Source organism: Thunnus maccoyii, chromosome 1, assembly GCF_910596095.1.
Source record: "Thunnus maccoyii chromosome 1, fThuMac1.1, whole genome shotgun sequence".
Lineage (NCBI taxonomy): Eukaryota > Metazoa > Chordata > Actinopteri > Scombriformes > Scombridae > Thunnus > Thunnus maccoyii.
The window spans coordinates 16,871,353-16,889,539 of NC_056533.1; the positions used below are offsets into that span (position 1 = coordinate 16,871,353).

The 18,187-nt window shown below is 39.5% G+C and overlaps 1 protein-coding gene across 1 annotated transcript; it reads left to right on the forward strand.

The window, feature by feature from the left end:
- Positions 1 to 5,838: 5,838 nt before the first annotated feature.
- On the forward strand, positions 5,839 to 16,713 carry eva1a (eva-1 homolog A (C. elegans)). The gene is made up of 4 exons (XM_042415065.1): positions 5,839 to 5,899; positions 12,878 to 13,066; positions 14,031 to 14,384; positions 15,558 to 16,713. Exons 2-4 carry the CDS (start codon positions 12,964 to 12,966, stop codon positions 15,668 to 15,670), a joined length of 570 nt encoding a protein of 189 aa, XP_042270999.1. The 5' UTR covers positions 5,839 to 5,899; positions 12,878 to 12,963; the 3' UTR covers positions 15,671 to 16,713.
- The last annotated feature ends 1,474 nt before the right edge of the window (positions 16,714 to 18,187 follow it).

Genomic DNA, 18,187 nt, shown 5'->3' on the forward strand with positions numbered 1-18,187 from the left:
GTTTTGACAGTAAAAACTTAACCTTGAATCATGTAACTGTAGCAGCTGAGTCAGTGCAGATTAATTTCCTCAGTCACATTACCTGCTCCACCCCCAGGTTACACCAAATATCTATAGAAAAAACTATATCAGTAGTCACGTCTCCCCTAAAATATTATTATTATTATAGGTTATAGAGGTGGTTTGGTCCGGGGATGTATTTTCAGCAGCACAAACGCTACTAAATGATTATAGAAATATTATAGGAATATTATAGGAATACTACAGGCAGCAATGTGTCTCTATGATCCTCTTGCTCTTCTGCGACTACACATTCTCCTTGTTGCTTTGATCATGAAGGTGACACTACTCTATAGAGAGTATAGGCTACAATATAGTATAGAGTTGAGTATTTATAGTATATAGTTTAGGGAATATTATAGATCCAAGATGAAACTGACAGAAGGGCGAGACTGAGAGAAAAAGGCGCAATTACAAATCTGTCTGCTACTTCAGCACCACGGACAGCACCATGGATTTATCAATACACAGCACAGTTAGGCTACTGATATTTCAGAGCCATGGTCGGGGCCATGGATTCTAACTTGCACAAACCTCAGTCATATAAAGGATTAATAAGTCAGGCAGACTAGAAACATATTCAACTAAACAACCTCTCTGCCCCTGTACTCTCTCTGCTACTTGGGGAGGCAGGTTAAGAAGACGGATGACATTCCTCCTCATCCCCCATCAAAGCGCCTACTCATGTCCCAGATTCAACATCACAGCAGACTGACTCACTCACTGTCCCAGCGGTCTAAAACATTTGGTAACATCATCTCCACTCACCCTCATTTTCACTTCAGTTTGACCTTTTCACTCATTTAGGTTTACATTCAGTTACAGGCATCTCCCACATAATTAAACAAGTAACACAGTTTGACAGCATTTTTCACATACATTATTTTCTATATGACATTTTTATTCCATATTAATTTTGTATTGTCCACAATGAAGCTCTGTTATCAAATAAAAGCAGTCCAAATTAATCAAATCAAGTGTATCTTTCAAAGGTTCAACATTTTTAGTAATAATTTCCTTCTTTTTGTTACTATCCCTATATTGCAGCTGTCCAGGGAAACACAGAGAGTTAAATTTTATGCTAAAAAGACTGTAGCTTTGGAAGATTTCTACTTGATTTGACTCATTCGGATGGCTGAAGCTTCATATTAGCTTCAGATAAACTTTTGAATAAATTTTTGCACAGAATAAGGACTGTGGATTTTGGCCCCCATCACTTACACTGAAAGCGCATTAGAAAGGGATCTTTTAATGGTCAGTATGAACAGAAGGAATGATTACAGCACGCAAAAACCCTACAATGTTCATTTTGAGATCTGACTATGATTTTATTTGTGCCTATTCTTTAATATAGAGTTAATAGCAAACTGTCCAGTGCTTATTTGTAGTTATTGTGTTTCGTCCACCCCTTGTGTGTCAAATGAGTTTGGCCAGCCAGTATATATGTGTCAGTATATATGTATTTGGTCATATATTTTTATGTTTTCTTGAGGTTAGTTTAGGTCACTTGGCTCAGTTTTATTTTGAGCTCAGTTTGGTTTTGTTGACCTATTTTTAGTTAATAATCATTTTGCTTTGCTCTCTCTCATTTTGGGAGGTAAGTAAAAACCCACTTTTTTTTTTTAATCTGAAACCTGCGTGCTATGTCCTCCTGCTGGGTCACTAACAGGCCCATTAGTTCCTACTGAGGATGCCACAGGCCACTGCACTTTGGATATTTGTAGCTCTGTTTAACTATTTTTGACTGGCGTGCATGTTTAAATTTATCAGTAAATATTCATGACTTTCATCCATAATGAAGCTGATGCTGCTTTGTTTTGCTGATGGACTTGGACTAGGAGACTAGACTGCCCCCGCTGACCTGAAGGTTCACCCATTGCTCATGAATAATGAAATGAAATACCAGTGGAGCAACGACTGTATTGTGGTTTAGGCTCAGCGTGCACTCACACAGCATCTGAAGCTCACAATTCCTGTCCCTTGCTATTTCAGAGATGACTGACAACAATTCCACGCAGAGTACACTGCACAGAGTTAAGGGAGTTAATATTTTATCACACTAAGCAGGAGGTGCAGAAATGGATGCATTATGGATGGTAAGTGGTTCGTGTGTTGTGTATTCTGTATGTAGAACAAGGTTTAGATCTGTGTTTTTTTCTTTTAGTAATGATGATGTTGAGGTGATCAATGATGGAGGAGTCAATGAGGAAAGTTTTGGTTTTCTAATCACATTTGTCTGTGTTCAAAGGATATTTTGGCTTCTGAATGCTTGATTCACATTATTCTTCAGAAGGCGCTTCTGATTATTATCTTCACTTTCATCTATGCTATAATCTTCTCAAAGATATAGGATATGGGTGGACTATTACTTTCTTCTGTTGTTGTACCCTCTTTCCATTTCAGTGCATTTTTAACTTGGCTGTATGGCAATATCAGTCGGTTGATCCACCACTGAAATATCTCAACATCTACTGGGTGGATTACCATGAAATTGTGTACTGACATTCATGTTTCCCAGAGGATGAATCCATTTGTTGTTGCATGTTAGGTGAAAATGCTGACATTAGCATTTAGCTCAAAACCCTAATGTGCCTAAGCATAGCCTCACAGAGTGCAGCTGTAGATTTCTGTCTTGTTTAAAGGATTTATTTTCTTACTGCCAACAAATCTCAGGCACAGAGCTAAATCAACTGTGAATTGATTCTATACTTACAAGTATTGTGTGTGTATCCAAAGCCTGATATATCTTATTCTTCTGTGCTGCAGACCTCTGTTGTTGTCCAAAAACTATTAAAAACACGCCGAGCTACACAGCTGCACTGGGTTACGTGTTCCTTTACCCTCATGTTCGTTTGTTTAGAAACAACTCCAAAGAGTAATGACAGTGATCACATTTTCAGTCTCAGGAGAGTAGTTCTATCTTATTTAGAAGTTTTTCTGATGTTCTGTCCTCTTCATGTATGTAAATGCTGGTGGACAAAATATCAGAAACAGATAAGATGTAAAGTAGACGGAGATTAGATGATCTGAAGATGAAGGTGAGGAGAGCAAGGTAAGTGAGGTGGCCCTGAGGTTAGTGAGGAGGATAAGAAAAAAGAGTAACGTCTTATTAATTTCTCTTTTATTCTATGATACAGTACCCTTCCAGTGTAGCACTGAGAAAAGAAAATGTGTTTTTTCCTACCTTTAATGAGTCCAGAGAATAATCATGGAGGAATTAATGTTCTGTAATGTTCTCTCCCCAGTAATGTGCAGTCTGTTGAGAAGAAGGTTGGCTAAAATGTGCTGAGATTTCATATTGATTAAAGGCACATTTGAGATCACAACTCTTTTGAGTAAAATTAAATGTTGCACTGATAAATAATGTTTACAAATGCATGTGTTTAGTTGTTGATTCAGTAATTTGTACAAGAGTTAGGATATATGGGGGGAGGAGGCCACTGAGACTCCACGTTATTGTGATGAACACATGAACAACTGGTGACATAAAACAAGAACAAACAGGAAGGTGAACAATGGATGGACATTAACAGACCAAAGGGATTAAAACCGATAGTTGTAGTTAGTTGTTTGTAGCCATGCTAGCAGCGCGACAATGTGGTCTATCTTATCTGACAACCACAACTATCTATATTGGTCTGTCAACCAATATGGTCCGAGCTGAAATATGCCAAACAATATTGGATTGCAATTAAATTTTGTTCACACATTCATGTTGCACAGAGGATGAATCCTAATGACTTTGTTAATCTCCTGACTTTTCCTCTAGCGCACAACATTTGTGGATTTGAGTGAAATGTCTCGAATTGATTGTCATGAAATTTGGTCTTTTGAGGTATTGATGTCCCCCTCAGGATGAAACATTTTCATATAACACTTTTCATATAACACCACATCAAATTTTAATTTGTCCAATACTCTGTTTTCCGAAATGCTTGAAAAACTAATTATGTTCCCATCATCCTTAGTTAAGTTAAGATGTGTTAGCACTTAACTCAAAGCATGTTGCCCGGGCTGCTATCATGGCTGTAGACTCATAGTTTTGTTCATGTAAGACAGATGAGAACAGTTTTTTATTGTTCAGCGTGACTGAAAAAGGCAAAACACTTAGTTCATAATGTCACTCTCATTATATTCAGAGCCGACAATAGTGATAATGACAGTACTCTACCTAAAAGCAAAGTTTTAACATACAGTTTTGAGGACACATTTTTTGCATATACCTGTTGAGAGCTGTTGAAGTGGATAACTTTGTCAGCCCCCGACCAGAAACAGGAGGAGTTTTTTTCACGGTTTTCATATTGCATAACCTGTGCACAAAAATAACCTGCCAGGATGACAGGTTGGCTAATAAAAGTTTCATAAACGTTATCTGATATAAAGTTATTTTTAGAAAATTGTCGATTCAGCTCTAAAACATCATTCCCTCAGTCCCATAAAGTCTTCACAGGAACAAACACACACAAGTTCCTGTAAGTTTTTCATGATGCATCAACAACAACAACAGCAGGTAGAGTGTATAATCATCCATCGATGTGTGTGAACATGCAGTACGGAGGTGAATTCCCCAAGCTGAATGAATTCCCCATCACCCTAACAATACTCTCTGTCTTTCCTTTTCTTCACCTTTGCTGCTTTTATCTCTTTCCAAACAAAATGTTTATCACATGTTGAACTCTGTTTCATATGTGATCAATTTACATGACATGAGAAGAGATTTTCAGAAATTTCGCATTAATATTATTCACATATAGAGACACGTGTTTTTTGGACACGTAACTACTTGCTTCATATATCAAATGCAGTATTTCACATGTCAATTCTAAATATTCACATGTGAGTGAAAGTGCTTTTTCTGTAAGGCATTATGTTTGCTTTGCTGTCACTCAGTCCCTCCCTCTCTCCTTCTTTTACCCCCCCCCCCCCCCCCCCCCCCCCCCCCCTCCTCCTTCTGCTGAATGTTCTGCATGGACGACAGGGAGAGAAACCGAGAAGGCAGAAGCAGCGAATCTGCATTTACTATGTGTGTGACTGTGTGTGTGTGTGCTTTCGTTAAAGTACTGTACATGTGAGAGAGAGAGAAAAGCTAGAAAGGCTGCAGACATTTGGCAGAGAGAGAAGAGAGAGATTAAGTCAACCTGTCGGGGTCTCTTATGTCACATTTCTGCCCTGAAGGCCTGACCTCTCTGTCTGGAAAATAACCTGGAAAAACTAAAATGGAATATCAGAGAACTGCACTCTGGAAAACAGTCGGAGCAACACCCCTCCTGCTGCTGCTGCTGCTACGTCAAAGAGAGAAGAACTGAAGGGAAAAAGAGAATGACTGAAATTTTTAATTTGTATCTTCTTACCGCTGGAAAGAAAGTGAAGAGAAGAGGAAGGCTTGTATACGTGGGCCTATCTGACAACTGGGGGAGGACACAGAAGATTTATACATATAATTATACTGTTTTTTCTTTTCTCTTTGAGGGAAAGGCAAAGAGCAGAGAGGAGATAATAGGAGAGGATCGGAGAGGAAAGGGGAGGAGAGAGTAGAGTGCAGAGGGTAGAGGAGTTCAGAGCGGATAAGTCCAGAGGAGAGGACCAGAGCTGAGAGAGAGGAGAGGAGAGGAGAGGAGAGGAGAGGAGAGGAGGAAGGAGAGGAGAAGAAGAGAGGAGAGGAGATAAGAGTTGGGGAGAGGAGAGGAGAGGAGAGGAGAGGAGGAAGGAGAGGAGAAGAAGAGAGGAGAGGAGATAAGAGTTGGGGAGAGGAGAGGAGAGGAGAGGAGAGGAGAGGAGAGGAGTGGAGAGGAGAGGAGAGGAGGAAACACTTCAAATGGGATCTTGGCATCATTGAAATGTAAGTATAAACAGTATGTGTGTTGAGACTTTCATATTATGATGCTGTCTAGTGTGGCGTAGGTTTTCTTTCTCTTCTTGCTGACTTTTTTTCCCCTCCACACATGACTCTTTCTCCCTCTCGACTATCTTTGCTTTCTCTTGCTCTAATTCTCTCCGTCTCTTACGTTTCTAATTCTGTGTACATTCTCTGTCTCTGTCTCTGCCCTCTCTCTCTCTGCAGGTCATGTCAGATAGCAATGTTGCAGAGGAGGGAAAGGCCAGTGTCACATTGCATTAGAATTACACACACATACACACGCACACACACACACACACACACAGAGGGAGAAATACGCTTTAAGTGTGATGAGTATGAGTACGATGTGTGTGTGAGTGTGTGTGTGGGTGCTGGCGTACAATGTGGGCTAAGCTGCGGGCATAGGAACCATATAGTCTTCTCAACCACATGGAGAAAAACAAAGAGCTATTGTGCCACATAAGAGTTTGGCCAGACTGCACAGAGAGAGAGACACAGAGAGGAGGGGAAAAAAAGGAGAAAAAAGAAAGTATCTTGGTGTAACTGTTGGTCATAGAGCAAAAAACAGAAAAAAAAGAAAAAAAAAAGATTGGATTATACCACACAGGATGACACATGCACAAAAAAAGCTGCTTGCATATCAACTTTTCTGTGGCTGAAAACATACAACAACATGCAATAAACCTGAATCATTCAGTTCTTTGTGTAGTTTAAACCACATTTAATAGTTTTGGGAAATACACTTATTTGCTTTCTTGACAAGAGCTGAATGAGGAGATCAATACCACTCTCATATCTGTATATGTGGCCAGAGCGAGCAGCCGATTAGCTTAGCTTAGCGCAAAGACTGGAAACAAAGGGAAACTGCTAGCCTGGCTCTGTACAAAGGGGACAACATCTGCTTAGCAGCACTGACACTCAGTAATGAACACATTATATCTTGTTTCTTTAATCCATATAAAAATTAACATGCAAAAATATCAATTCAGTGGTTATTTGCTGGACTGTTTCTTGACTGTCCGTCACCAGTTGCTAGGCAATCAGCGAAGATGGCAGGAAGTCACTGGTCCCAGCCAAGAATTAGTCCTGTGCATAACCCCCGTATAAAGGTGATTTGACGTTTTACGCCTCTTATTTTGTACGAAAACAATGAGAAATAACACATTAACTGTTGAGCTTTAGAGGTGCTGGTCGGCGGTTTTGACTACATATTTACCATAGTCACAAGAAAGAGGTTACTTGAATTTTGAAATTAAGTGAATTTCCCAAATTGTTGACTATTCTTTCGTTATTTTTGATAGACAGTCCAGTTGGATAGTTTAAATAGACGTATCGATAGATAGATAGATGTATAGATAGATAGATAGATAGATAGATAGATAGATAGATAGATAGATAGATAGATAGATAGATGTATAGATAGATAGATAGATAGATAGATAGATAGATAGATAGAGCAGGATAAACAGTGATAAATATCCTCTCATGCGTAGTCATGTCATCAGTATAAACAGGTCTTGTTGTCTAGACTGTTGGACAGACTGTGACTGCTGGAGGCCATGTGTCTCATATTACCATAACTGTGATGTTCAGCTGCCTGATAGTACATTTTGGTATGATTTTACACAACATCCACCTGTGATGGATGTCTGTCTCTGTTTTTTTTTTGTTTTTTTTCATGTGTTCTCTGCTGGCATTTGTTCATAAATGTTGTATAGACACATGAAACAAAAGGATCAAAGCTGTTTTTATATTTCAGTGTTTAAAACAGCAAAGTGTGATTTATGAAATGCTAAATATAAAAAAAGCGTGCTATGAATATATTGAACTATGAATTATTTATGATAGCATGTGATGACATGACTTTTGCTGTAACAAACAGTAACCCAAATTGTCAAATCCAAAAGACAGAAGTGGAGAGCGAGCCAGAGAAAGGGAGAGAGAAGGGCAGTCACGTCCTGCAGCATTTACACACAACATCACAAAATGACCCTGACAGTCAGTGAATTTAGAATTGCTCGGAGGTTGTGTTGTATTTTTTTGTGTTATTTTGCACTGCAGTGTCATGTGATTTGTTGCTGTGTTGCTTCCTCTTGCACTCGCCGTGTTGATGCTTCACTTTTTGACTGTTGCATTGGTTTTGTAACATAATTGCATGCGCCCGAGGTTTGTTTTATGCTAATGAACACTAGAGGATGAGACAAATCTTCCTTTTACTGGGCACAAAAACATGACAGAGGAAACCATTTGTACTTCAGTGTGATCTCAGTTTTCACTAACAGGTGAAGAGTGCTGCATCGTCTGTTTGGGGTTTTACAGCTGAAATCCTCCTTTAAAAAATAGGCCAGTTTCATCTTCTCTGAGAGCATCATCCATTTTTTATCTGTTTGAGTTCAAACTTCTGCCAGGCCAAACTCCACGTCTTCACAGCTTCACAACATGAGCGTACAACACACCCGTTTTGCCACTGTTACACTCCTGTGCTGTTTTAAAGAATTTTATTGCAGTTTCTATGATATGATATTAACATTTACAGTTTAATGTTTGTCATGAAATCTGGTCTGTCATCATCATTAAGTCATTTAGCCTATAATCAATAAAGAGTGTAATGGGTAAAAGGCTCATAAACAGTTATTGACTACACGTTCACATGTAATGAGCTGTGTTGAAAGTTGTCAGCTAGGAAACTCATAACTGACACATTCATAAAATTAAGAAATTCTACGAAAAAAAGGGAAATACAGTAAACGTCTGTGTCCTTTTAACCCTGCTCTACTCTGGGTTCAATACTTACATAACTTGATTAGTATAATGAGGCTTCAATCACATATACAGAGTTTGAATTTATCTGGAAGACGAGATTTACAAACTTTCGGATGAAAACATTATGAAATGTTAGTGAAGAATGAAAGTAATAAGTTTTAACTAAGGCATGTATGATTTTATAGTGTAATTAGGCTTCAAGCACAGTTCAGATGTAATGCATCACTCAATATGTGTTTGCTTATCTACAATATTACAGAGAAAGAGAATAAAAGTAACTCAGGACAGAATTCATTTATCTTTGAAAGGGGGGCTGCTTAAAGGGGACTGTAGGATGTTGCAGGATTTGAATGTTGGTGAACCCAATAAGCTTTTATCTGCCACCATCACACAACTCTGTAACTGTACTGAGTGATAGTTGCTAATCTGCATTATCCACAGTAAGAGAAGTGAGCCTTTATTAGCTGGACATTAACTGATATAAACCGGATTATTTACAGGATTGTTTACAGGATCATTTTTGGAATGACAGCATAGTTCAATCTTGTAAGTGGTTACTGTATGTAACCACTTTTTAACCAGATGTCGTTACATGTAATGTAATAATATATGTAAGTATGATTGCCCTTGATGGGAACACATAAGGCCTCAGTAGTTCAAAATGTTTAAATATTTTAATTATTGTCATACATTTAGTTCACGTTTTTACATTTTTTCAGTTAATGCACTTTACTGTAAGTCACCTGCTATCACTCAACACAGTGTGTGTAAATCTGAGAGCACAGAGCATCAAACAATCTATAATTTAGGTCAGTGGTTCCCAACCAGTTTGTCTTATGACCCTCTAAAGCAGTTCATGCAAAGAAGGATCTTTCTTTCTCAAATTGTTTAACCTGAATATCTTTTAGAAGCCTGAAGAGCTTGTGATGACCCCTGCTGTCATCTCAGGGTTGCCGTGTGGTTCACCTGTCTTTGTTCACTCTGCAGGTGGATCATTAGTGTAACCTGGAACACCTGAGGACCCCAGTGGGTTCCCGGCTTATTTAAGCCTGACTGCAGCAGACAGCTTTCTCTCTGATACTCATCTGCTGTGCTGCTGCAGTTCTGCTCTCTCCTACAGGCACCCCTTTAGATTTGGTTAGATTTGGTTGCTTTCATGCACCCTACAACACAAACACAAACACACACACACACACACACACACACACACACACACACACACACTCATGCATCACATACACTAGTGATACCACTGATTTACACATCCCATACTTTAAATATTTAGTTAATTTGGGTTATTAAACTTATCTTTTGGTGAAACTCTTACATAGTGTGTCTCCCATTTGTTGTGGCCACTTGAACGAGGTCATAACAAGGCAAAAAGTATTTTAGTATTTTACAATTTAAAAGCAAAGATAAGAGAAAAGTCATAGTTTTATGTAGCAAATTTGTTTTTATTTTTCTTTCCTAATGTGTTAATCAACTTGTGACACCTCACATATACAAGTTGGGAACTATTGAGCTACATATTTTTGTTCTCCATTCAGGCTAAACTCCCCAAAACTTGCTGTATTGGAAAGTGTAAGTTCCTGTAAGTTGGAGCACTTAGGCAATTTAGGCAAGGTGTCGCCCCGAGATAAAAACATGATGAGACCTTTTCTGTCCCCCAGGCTGTGGAGCCCTTTGACTGAGCAGATCAGCTTAGAAAGAAGAAAGACAGGCTGACACAGTGGAGTCACCTCCTCTTTATCTGCTTCCTTGCTCATTTTATTCCATCTCTCTCAATCCTCCTCTCCTGTCACAATGAAGGATCTTGAGCTCTATTAGTCTGACTGGTCAGGGATGCCCTGTGTACCCACTTCCCATCTGTGATCTCCTTCAATATCTCTCTACCATCAGTTAGTCTCGACCTGTCAGGGTATTTACGATTTATATACCAGAGCCATCAAATAACACACACACACACTGAAGGTATAATTCTGAGTGATGTGGGGGAGTTTCAGAAGAGGTAACTGGGTGTGGGGCTACATGTCTAGACAATACCGTATAGAACTATTTATCTCTATCTCTACATTTAACTTGGCTGGTGCAAACTACTGTAGCTTAGTCTATGAGTGCTGTGTATGTGTCCCAATAACAGCTTGCTTTGTTTCTCCTATTTGGATGAATTCTGTGTGATTTTACATCCATAAGAGTTATTTTATAGTTATTTAGCATTAAAGGCAGTTTCACAATTGTTTGCGTCTGTCTTAAAACAATAGTCAAAAAAATCCCTCTTTGTGTCTTGACAGACAGTGTTTTCCTGTTCAGCTGCAGTGGAAGGATCATAACAAAAAGAGGGACTTTGACACAAGATATTTTTGCAAAAGGAGCGCTATGGATTTGGTCCCTTATCACTTACATTGAAATCGCATTATGAAGGGATCCTTTAACGGTCAGGATGAACAAGAGGAATGATTACAGCACCTATTGTTTTAGGACAGGCTTGAAAAATTGTGAACCTATCCTTGAAGACCTGTGAAACTAGAGCCAAGCAACAGGGCAGAAGCAGTGTGGCTTTTTAAAAATCTCCAGACTATAGATATGTGTCTTGTTCTGAGACTTTGCTCAGTCCTGGTCCAGTGCATGAACTGGTCTTTGACAGCAACGTCTTGTCTGTATAATGTGTCTATGTGTTTGTGACCAGCTGCAGGACCAGTCACATCTTAATCTGACTGAATTGATTGTATTTAGCCTACCTGCTATAAAGTTTAAGTTGGCAGAAACATTGATGGTGATTTGTTGCCACCTAGTGGTTGAATAAGAATCATTATAAATAAACTGATGACCAATTTACTTAACCTCCCTTGATTCATAGTTGTTTCTACTCAACTATTATGATTTGGAAAATAGCTTGCAGCAGTATCACTGTTTAGGCTAAATTAAAATGTAGAGTTATGCTTTTCTTCCATAAATCCCTCATATTATACAATACAAAACAATGACCCCTCAATCCTGTGTACTTGTCACACTGTAAGTTTGAAGTCTAAATGTCACATGGACATCTTATGGTGGATTCTCACAGTGCAAGAATTTAACACTGTTTAACAGGTGTGTGTGTCCAAGGTGTAGATTAGATTCAACACAACTGAGTTTTCAGGCTTCAATGTTTTAAAAGCTTGTCTGACGTAAGCATGAAACTATATTCAGTATGTCAGTTGAACACAGAGTGTGTCCACAGTCCATGACAACTATTCAAGCCTGCTATGAGAACAAGTTTTTAATTTTTACTTCACTGAACAAGAAAGTCTTTACAATCCACTTTACAATCTTGTTCTTCCCCCAAGTTATCTAGATAATTTTCCTCTGTACATAATGTTATATGTTGGTGTGTGTGTGTGTGTATGTTGTGTGTGCAGCCTTTGAGTGTATCCTACATGAGTGCATGAAGGTGTGTGTGTGTTTATTTGCTTTACTACTTCATGTATATGTATGTGTACTGTATGAGTGTGATCTTACATTTGATTATTGGTATGTGACAGTTTATCTGAGGTATGAATGCCTCGTGGATGTTTCTCCTCCAAACTCTGCAGACTAACAGCTCAGGCATGTTTATGGTGAGGGGGGAAGTGGGGAGTGATGTATAGATTAAGGGGTTAGGCTGCAGCGTTTCCACAGTACTCTATAATCAACTCCAATTTGTCAAATGGCACCTCAATAACTTGAACTTGTCTCCACACAAGACATATTTCAGTCACGGATAAACAGGAATGATTTGAGATCTTTATTTTACGAGAGCATATTTCTTAACATAGCTGCAGAGTCTGGATCAATTTAACGAGCGTGAATAATACTTAGTGTGAGTGCCAAACTCCAGAGGTTCAGAAACCTCTAAAGGTTAAGTTTCCATATCTCACTGCTAACATAAATCTGTTTTCATGCAGACAGTAGGTTATCAATTTTCAGGTTTTGGCTGGAAATCTAAATTAGAGGGAGTGTCTACAGTATGCATTATTATTTTTGAACATGGTAATGATTTGTCAATAAAAACTGTCACTAATGCATCTCCATCATTCTCCCTCCCACCCTTCATCTGTTCTTTCTGTCTCTTACCTCTGTCATTACTCACTCACTCCTCCTCTCTGTCCTCTCTCTTCTGTGTTATCTCTTACTCTCCTCTCACCCGCCACCCCTCAAACCTACAATCCACCTGCACAGCTGTGGAGGAGACATGAAGTATGAACTCCACTGAGCTTCAGTGACGCCTGCAGAAGAGCACAATAAGCTCAACTCCATGTGAAATCATGAGCGCTCCAACGACAGGAAGCCCAAATATGGAGGTGAAGGTGGTCTCCCAGGAGATGGCCTTGCTGAGCAACATGCTGGCAGCTTACACCTTCATTGCAGGTATGGAGGTCCAATCAGAGAGACTGCAATGTGTGATTGTGTGACCTCATGGACTCCCACAAGGAACCCTCTGGGGCTCCGGGCCACACTTTTTAAAATAAGGTCTTTTACTCTAATACTCTTACAGTCTAACAAGAATATTGGTCTTGGATTTAAAGCGACCTTTGTTAAGTGCATTTCTCATGTGTATACTCCTGACATTTGCTCTATTAAAAAGACAAAAAAAAAATCATAATAAAAGCTCAGCAGGTAGAGCAGGTCCACCACCAATCACCTCCTTCCCACATGTCAAAGTGTCTTTGAGCAACCCCAAATTGCTCCCCATTATCAAGTCAGTACCTTGCATGGTTTCTCACTGCCATTGGTGTGTGAGTGAGAATTGAAATTTAAATTCCTACTCAAAAACTCATCAAATTATCTTGGAAAAAATCATTTATCCTGAGCTGTATGTATCTTCATGTTGTCACTAATTCTGGAAAATTAAGGTGTAGATTAAAACACTTGTTTACTCGGAGGAAACATGAATAAAGAAGACAGTAGCAGATCTGTTACAAGGAGTCAGCAGGTGAACAGAGAACAGGTAGCAGACAGGTGGCTGCAACACCTCAAATGTTATGAGACACAATCTGTCACACTTACAAAAATAACTAAGAGCAAGATGAAGAACAGGTGAGCGGGATCGAATGACAGGAGATAGTGGAAACTGAACAGTGTAGGCAGGTGGACAGGTGAGAGATGGCAGGATCTGAAACAACAACATGGTGAGAAAGAACAAATCAGACGCTGACATGCAGATGAACTGGAAATAGCAGAGGAAGAGATGGAAGTGGGAGCAGAGGAGGAAGGAGAGACTGTACTTTCTCTCCTTCCTCGCAGCAGTTAATATAAATAACTGTCTAATTTATTGCAAACTATTCCTATTTTTTTTCATTATCTGGTTATCCTTTCTCTCTCTTTCCCTCAGACCAACCCGAGAGGACAGCGCTGGTGTTTCTGGGTGGTGTGTGTGTTGGTCTTCTTGTCACACTCTGTGCCATCGTCTTCCAGATACACTGTCGAGCAGACTGCCGCTATGGCAACAGTAAGCATCATCGCCAGCGCCACAGGAACAAACATCAGCGTCGCCATCACAGCTGTCCCCACCATCAGCCCGGTGACAGTAATCCAGACAACACGGCTGTTGTTGCATCTGGAGGGACCGAGCCTGCTGGGGACAGTGAATCAGAGGACTGGGATGATACGTCTGACCTGTCGGCACGGAGACGCAGACGCTTTGAGAGAGCTCTGCTGCACGCCAGCATGTTCACATCAGCTGAGGGTATCTCTCTCTCACACACAGAAACACACACACACACACCCTATACATAGAAAGACTCGTGACACATATCCATATTCGTAGGAGATAAAACACTAAAATACTGAATGTCTCATGCAGTGCAGGTGTGACACAGGGGCTAAATTACATTTGAAATTAAAAAAGAAACGCCTCAGTCAATCTGAATAATCCACACACCTCTTGGTCAACTGTTTTCCACTGAAAACAAAAGAAGTGATAACCTTTTTTGTTTTGGTTTGTGTGATTTAAGTGATCTGATGCTCATAGTGTCCACTCTTACTGTTCAGACTGCATATTAAGAAATTGTTCATTATGCATTAAGTTACTGCTATGATCTTTTAAACAAAATTGATTAGAAAACAGCAGGGCAGCAACTAAAAATTATTTTCATCATGAATTAATCTGCCGATTATTTCCTTGATTATTTGATTAATTGTTTAGTTTATAAAATATTATAATTTGCCAAAGCCAAGGGTGATGTCTTCAAATGTCTTGTTTTGTCTGACCAACAGTCCAAAATCCAAAGATATTCACTTACTTACATAAAGCAGAAAAAAGCAGAAAATCCTCATATCTGAGAGGCAGGAATCAGCAAATATTTGGCATTTTGGCTTAAAAATGGACTAAAACGATGAATAAATTATCAAAATAGTTGCAGATTAGTTTTCTGACAATCAACTAATTGATTAATCAACTAATTTTTGCAGTTCTAGAAAACAGTAGAAAAACTGACAAGAGCTGAAAATATTTAAAAAGACAATTTGTGAGTAAAATAAAACAGTTCAGAAATTCTTTCTAAAATAAAACAGCTGACACATATTGATCAGTCATGGCTGTTTAACAGGAACGTGCATTTGAACAAATTGGTTACTAAAATCAGAGCTGTAACCATGTACAGTTTCCATTTCTATGTTTTAGAATTTAGCTTTCTACTGTGTCAGTACACGTTTATACAAACTCATAGATGCTCTCTGTTCATCTCTGTGGGCGCAACTGTCAGGCATACACACACACACACACACACACTCGTACTTAAAAATAGAAAGTCCTTTCGGTAGTGATGTGGAATATGATGGTTATGTGAATGGACAGTGTAGGAGGGTAATTTAACCTTTTTGTCTTTCTGTGTGTGTGTGTGTGTGTGTGTATCATCAGAGCTGGACCGGGCCCAGCGGCTAGAAGAGCGGGAAAGGATTCTCCGAGAGATCTGGATGAATGGACAGCCAGACATCAGTACAGTCACTCAAAGCCTCAACAGATATTACTGACACATGGACAAACAGAGAGACAGACAGACTGAGGGACAGCATGTAGACAGGCAGACAGATGGATGAAAGGTGAATAAGTCAGTGAACAAACGGAAAAACACTTTATGAAATCAACATAACTCATTAGACAGAAAGGTTACACTGACCAAAGAGACTCTTACAGATCAAACTATTACTGCCAGAGCTGCCATGAGCAGTTCCCTCCACTGTATAAACAACAAGGACAACATATGAGTGGTGACGGCTTACTCCTCTGATAAAGGATCACACTGACATGTCTGGAAGAAGAATTCCCTGAAGAACCAACAAGTGAAGATACAGTGGACCCACAGACGACTGCTGTCATGATCTGTTCAGAAGACTCATGTTTACACACAGAGAAGTGATCTGACGCTCTACCTGGAGACATCCTGCGAAACGTAACTTGTGGCAACCAATTTGGAGCTACTGTACACAAGTTTTTATAACTTTTCAACCTCACATTTGTAACAGGTGCTTTAGAGAAACATGGAGCTGGTATAAAGAAGGAGTGGGAGCCGTGCAGCAGCTCATACGCCTCGCATTCATGTATGCATTCAAACCTTGGTGAGACTGTGTTGTTTGAACATTTTTCAGTGATACAATCAAGGTGTGTGACCTGGAACCTTTTTTGTAAGATTAAAGATAAAAGGAAGAGAGAACATTCAGAGAGTGAAATGGGGACATTGCTCCGTGGAAAAGATGGATTTACACATACTGGTGCTTCTACTGTTGTAATTTTTGCATCCCCCAAATAAACTGAATGCATCCTAATAGGAAGGAAACATGACTGTGGTGGTTGGTGAGCCATTCAAAGTACATCACAGATAACCTAACAGGTCTGTTGGTTGCATCTGTAGACTGGGTTGTGTTATCAGTTGTGTGATGTGCATTAAGACAACAGATCATCTTGTTTAAGAGGATCATGTTGCTTTTTTGGGGGGCTCTTTTGTTAATGAGCTGGAAAAGGTAAAACACTTTCATTCCAGGATTTTATGAAAATTGTTTTCTGTACATATTATTGAATAAATTCCCTTATTAAAATCACAATAGTGGCTCTTGGTGGTGCTGTGGCGACGTGTATCTCTTCCTCTGAGAGGGTGGGACATGTGTGTGTATTTCTGTAATGCTTTCTTTTCTGGGGCAGCAGTGACAAAAATCCACCTTTAATTTCCACCTTAAGCACAATGAAGCATCTTTGGTGGGCAGGGAAGTGGTGCCAAAGACAACCAGCACTGGAGGTCACAGATACTGACAGACCACAAAGGTCAAGGGCACGACTAACAGTAGGGTTGAGGGGGCACTAAGTTAGCGCTGAAAACACATAGTGTACTGTGGTCAGAGAGGGAAAGGCAGGGCCTGTGGTCGGACAGGACCCTTTGGTTTTAGAGAGTGCAGGCCTCTATAGATATAGAGGCAGCACAGACAGATGATGTCTATAACTAGTTAGATCCCCATGTTTACCCACGTATACCCACGTTGAGTGCATACTGTACCAAACAGTACCATGAGGTGTCAGTAACGGGCATTGAAGACCAAAAATGATCTAGTGAAGAACTGTGATGGACGCACTAGCCAAGATGAACTGAACTTGGGGGGAGGCCAACAAGAATATATAGTGAGCTCATTGTGGCTTTATGTCCCACAGAAGACGAAGAGGGTTAAGAAAGTAATTAAGTATTTAAAAACTGTACTTAAGTACAGTACTTGAGTAAATGTGCTTTACATTACTATATGACATAATGGTTGGAACATGGATGTTGTGCTGAGTTGTTTTTGGTTACTATTATTAACAGGTTTAAGTTTTCTATGTTCTAGCAATCAGACGTCATTTATCGAGCATCTCAGATTCACTCTGAGAAACTGTGCAATTAATTTAACCTCCAATTTCACCTCCTACTGCCCAGAATCTACAAGTCACTATAATGCAGCGGCAAGAATCAGATGAACACGCTCAGTTGTGTTCATTAAACACTTGATGAAGCAAGTCAGGGTCTCTGCAGTGATGGACAAGAATCTGGACTGAGTATCTATGCACCATATCATGTCTGCGTAATCTGTGACAATGTGTTAATTACCGTGGAGTCAGGCTCCCCCTGGTGTCCATAATGCTCCTCTGCCCAACAACCTTCCACTCATCAGACCACTCCTCACCATCCACATACAACTTGAAAATAATAGATGATGAATGTAAAATAGAGGACAATTAAGACAGAAAGAAAACTTACAATTAGATTGTTCAAATGATATAACAGAAAGCTCCAGAACAGCTACTAAATGGACCTTAATGAAAGTTTCAGAGCTGCTACTGTAATTCTGGCTCTGTGAACTCTACTATTTCCCTGAAAAATGTTAGTTTTGTCACTTTAGTATTTAGGGTTTTACTTTGCTCTTCTTCTGTAGAAGGCACCATGTCAACATGTTACATGTCCACTAAAAAAAATACATTGTCATCATAAATAAGATGACACATTCAGTCATAATTGCTTTTATCCAACA

Excerpts from the sequence above, each read along its gene's own strand:
- eva1a (XM_042415065.1), top strand. The coding sequence starts at position 12,964 with ATGAGCGCTCCAACGACAGGAAGCCCAAATATGGAGGTGAAGGTGGTC. Across the intron at positions 13,067-14,030 it reads AGCTTACACCTTCATTGCAG|ACCAACCCGAGAGGACAGCG; the intron begins GTATGGAGGTCC and ends TCTTTCCCTCAG. Across the intron at positions 14,385-15,557 it reads CATGTTCACATCAGCTGAGG|AGCTGGACCGGGCCCAGCGG; the intron begins GTATCTCTCTCT and ends GTGTATCATCAG.